Source organism: Notothenia rossii, assembly GCF_949606895.1.
Source record: "Notothenia rossii genome assembly, chromosome: 4".
In the NCBI taxonomy this organism is placed as follows: Eukaryota; Metazoa; Chordata; class Actinopteri; order Perciformes; family Nototheniidae; genus Notothenia; species Notothenia rossii.
The window spans coordinates 94,650,083-94,654,773 of NC_136902.1; the positions used below are offsets into that span (position 1 = coordinate 94,650,083).

Sequence of the window (4,691 nt, forward strand, 5' to 3'; positions counted from 1 at the left end):
TCAGGACTAAAGCCACCAGATCCAGGGACAGTTTCAATCAGACTATGAACCACCTGAGCTCTGTGAAGAACATCCGTAAGAATTCATCTGTTCTAATCAAACTATTTATTTAAATAGTTATCACCGTAATAAACAGTATTTCATTTAATCTTACTGTACAATATTACATTTGACATTCTGTTCTTGTATATATCATTTCCTATGTACATGTATATAGACTAAATATAGAAACATTTAAAGTAATGCAGAAATGGTAATCAAAATATTGAAGCTTTATTGGTACATTTAGTTTGGCACACAACACAAGACAAAGTCAGAGGTTAAAACATATGAGCGAATATGCAGCATGTATACATGATTCCTTTAAAAATGTATTCTGTTACAAATACTAATGACCTGTAGGAAATGTAATCAGTAACCCCATCCGAGTATCACAAGAAGTACAACTTGATTTAACCAGAGTTACTTTTGGATGAGCCCACTATAAGAGAACATGGATATCATATATCAAGCATCATCAGTATTTCTGTTGAACACATCAGGTTCTTCTGCAGTTAACCCTGAAGTGCTTTCTGAATCCTGGGGGAAACTTGGATTTCACAGGCTGTGTCCTTGTTTGAGAAAAAGACTTGTGAGAAATGCAGAAACAAACAGTAGCCTAGCATCCAGAGGAGATGAGATTAGTGAGTACTCTCTCCCCTCTCCTCACTCCTCTCTCCTCTCCTCTCTCCTCTGTCCTCTCTCCTCTCATCTGTCCTCTCCTCTCTCCTCTCTCTGCTCTCCTCTGTCCTCTCCTCTGTCCTCTGTCCTCTCATCTGTCCTCTCTCCTCTCATCTGTCCTCTCTCCTCTCATCTGTCCTCTCCTCTCTCCTCTCTCAGCTCTCCTCTGTCCTCTGTCCTCTCATCTGTCCTCTCCTCTCTCCTCTCTCAGCTCTTCTCTGTCCTCTCTCCTCTCATCTGTCCTCTCTCCTCTCATCTGTCCTCTCCTCTCTCCTCTCTCAGCTCTCCTCACTCCTCTCCTCTCTCCTCTGTCCTCTCCTCTGTCCTCTCTCCTCTCATCTGTCCTCTCCTCTGTCCTCTCTCCTCTCATCTGTCCTCTCCTCTTTCCTCTCTCAGCTCTCCTCTCTCCTCTCTCCTCTCTCCTCTCTCCTCTGTCCTCTCTCCTCTCATCTGTCCTCTCCTCTCTCCTCTCTCAGCTCTCCTCTCTCCTCTCTCCTCTCTCCTCTTCCCTCTCTCCTCTCCTCTAGATCTCCTTCAAGATAGACCTAGACGCGCTGACATCGATTTCCGGGTCACGACCGGAGGATCGAGGAGTCCACATTTAGAGAAGTGAGAAACGACACGCCTGAGGCCGTCCGAGCTCCTGCTCATCACTGCACGCAGTTTCATTATTATTATAGAGACCAGAGGGAACACACCTTTACCTTTAGAGACACTGAGGAGAGACTCTCAGACCTGCAGAGGAACCAGAGACACTGAGGAGAGACTCTCAGACCTGGAGAGGAACCAGAGACACTGAGGAGAGACTCTCAGACCTGCAGAGGAACCAGAGACACTGAGGAGAGACTCTCAGACCTGCAGAGGAACCAGAGACACTGAGGAGAGACTCTCAGACCTGCAGAGGAACCAGAGACACTGAGGAGAGACTCTCAGACCTGCAGAGGAACCAGAGACACTGAGGAGAGACTCTCAGACCTACAGAGGAACCAGAGACACTGAGGAGAGACTCTCAGACCTGCAGAGGAACCAGAGACACTGAGGAGAGACTCTCAGACCTGCAGAGGAACCAGAGACACTGAGGAGAGACTCTCAGACCTGCAGAGGAACCACAGACACCGAGGAGAGACTCTAAGACCTGCAGAGGAACCAGAGACACTGAGGAGAGACTCTCAGACCTGCAGAGGAACCAGAGACACTGAGGAGAGACTCTCAGACCTGCAGAGGAACCAGAGACACTGAGGAGAGACTCTCAGACCTGCAGAGGAACCAGAGACACTGAGGAGAGACTCTCAGACCTGCAGAGGAACCAGAGACACTGAGGAGAGACTCTCAGACCTGCAGAGGAACCAGAGACACTGAGGAGAGTCTCTCAGACCTGCAGAGGAACCAGAGACACTGAGGAGAGACTCTCAGACCTGCAGAGGAACCAGAGACACTGAGGAGAGACTCTCAGACCTGCAGAGGAACCAGAGACACTGAGGAGAGACTCTCAGACCTGCAGAGGAACCAGAGACACTGAGGAGAGACTCTCAGACCTGCAGAGGAACCAGAGACACTGAGGAGAGACTCTCAGACCTGCAGAGGAACCAGAGACACTGAGGAGAGACTCTCAGACCTGCAGAGGAACCAGAGACACTGAGGAGAGACTCTCAGACCTGCAGAGGAACCAGAGACACTGAGGAGAGACTCTCAGACCTGCAGAGGAACCAGAGACACTGAGGAGAGACTCTCAGACTTGCAGAGGAACCAGAGACACTGAGGAGAGACTCTCAGACCTGCAGAGGAACCAGAGACACTGAGGAACCATCAGAAGAGAACCCAAGCCCAGCATAGAGAGGTTCAGTGAATGTGGTTCTGATGGTGTGGAGGTGGATCAGTGTGTCAGAGGAGACTCTGTAGAAGGAGAGAGAGCCAGCAGGATGATCCAGATACACTGCTACTCTACCAGAGGAGGAGGGGGAGGAGGTGATGCTTGTTGCACTGTTATTGTGCCAGACATAGTAACCACCATCATCAGAGCACTCCAGACTCCAGGACTGATCATTCCTTCCAAACGCACCGTCCTCTCTCTCTCCTCTCCTGCTGATTCCTCTGTAAGTCACTGATATACGAACCCTTCCTCTCCTCTCGACCTCCCAGTAGCAGCGACCAGTCAGAGCTTCTCTGCACATCAGCTGTCTCCAGTAGTCAAACCTCTCTGGATGATCAGGATATGGCTGCTCCTCCTCCACACGTGTCACCGTCCTGTTGTCTTCAGACAGTTTGAGGTTCCTGTTTACTGTGTTTGTGTCCAGCTCCAGGTCACAGGCATCTGATGGAGAGAACAGCTGCAGGTTATCATCTGTTCATTTCTTAACTACTTTACTGACACACGGTTCTCTAAGTAAGACACAGAAATCTGACATATTCACTAGTTTGCCATTTTCATAAGACTGCCATTAGACATGCTACACACTCTGCAGTAACCACAGCCTGTGGGGGGAGCGTACTGAGAACATTTCTAAACTGGTCTTTAGGAACTGGAGCTGAATACATTTGAGAGTATGTTTTATATTGACTAAATAGTAAACAACACAAATGAAGAACCTTGGATAGAGATTGAAAGCCATCAGTTACAGTTACTCTTTTTTCTGAGATCAAAATAAAACTACATTTTGTAATTAATAGTTCATCTTCTGCGTGGAAATAAATAAAACAGAAGGTCAGGAAATAGAATTCCCTAAACATAAAGAACTTTGGAATAGCCCATCAATAACTCTTCAGAAGTCCCAGTCACACTGGCTGAGGAGGACACGTTGAGGAATGTTCAATGATCAGATATTGGAAAGCTCAATACTTTCATTTCAGAAATGAAAGAGTTAATATGGACTAAGAGACACAGAAACTTTTAAATATTTGAAGTTTAAAAATTGGTTCACAGGAAATGTGGACGTTAAAAACAGAGTTTCAACTGAAGGGGAATTCTAAAAATTAAAAAGCAAACATTAATCGGTAGCGGTATATCATATCTGTATCAGTGCTGAGGACAATGGGGATTACTTCACACATTTACCCTGAGTGGAATAAAGACCTGGACGTAGAAGACGAAAAACTAAAATGGAAGGAATGCTTACAACTTACATATTAAATGACTGCAAACTAAGATCTACAATTAACTCAATACAAACTAATGACAAGAACGTATTAGAGTAGGGAGAAAATAGATACATTTGATAGCAGTTCCTCCGATTAATGTCTAAAATCTTGTACTGAGAGCGACTCCTTCGTACATGCCTTTTGGAAATGTTATAAAATAAAAACAACTTGGGATGATATCCGAAATTGGCTGTCAAAAACATGCAAATATAAAATCCATTTTCCACCAATAGTCTGCCTTTTCCAAAATACCCAGAAAATAAAATACCCAACTGGATGGCAAAGAATTTATGCATCATTAATTTATAAGAAACTGATATTACAAAACTAGTCAGTGTTTGTTTGTTTTGAACAAATGAGCGGGGATGCAGTATCAATTTATTAATTGGTACTATTCTTTTAAGTCAAATGTTGTTGCAAATTAATTTCTTGGTGTCATGAAATCTTGAATGTCATTTCATTCTACCCTCACTCATCCTGTTAAAAACATCTAATTATACAAAACTAAAAAAAGAATACATTTGAAACCCTAAATATATGAGAATATACCTATAACAGTGAAAAGAAGAAGTGAGCTTTCTGTTAAGAAATGTGTATCTGTTGGTTCTGTTGGTTCTGTGTTCACTTTGTTGTGTTTCTGGATCTCATGTGCAGTGTAACCTGAGCAGCTCTGAGGAATCAAACTGAAAACACACTCACACTTCCTCACACCAGGTTTCAACCACTGCAGTTCACCATGGTCCATCCTGCAGGAAGAAACACAGTCAGGATCAGCTTCATACACCTTCACTCATATCCACCATTTGTCTGTCTGTCTGTCTGTCTGTCTGTCTGTC

At 44.6% G+C, this 4,691-nt stretch overlaps 1 protein-coding gene across 3 annotated transcripts in view; it reads right to left on the reverse strand.

Annotated features, from left to right (window-relative positions):
• Window positions 1-251: 251 nt before the first annotated feature.
• LOC307037548 (NLR family CARD domain-containing protein 3-like) overlaps window positions 252-4,691 on the reverse strand; it is a 27,407-nt gene continuing 22,967 nt past the window's right edge. For all 3 annotated transcript variants that reach the window (XM_079678539.1, XM_079678540.1, XM_079678541.1), the window contains 2 exons: window positions 4,555-4,601; window positions 252-3,031 (listed from right to left, as the gene is read on the reverse strand). In XM_079678539.1, coding sequence (XP_079534665.1) covers window positions 2,490-3,031; window positions 4,555-4,601 — 589 coding nt within the window. In that variant the 3' untranslated portion in view covers window positions 252-2,489. The remainder of the gene's footprint in view (window positions 3,032-4,554; window positions 4,602-4,691) is intronic.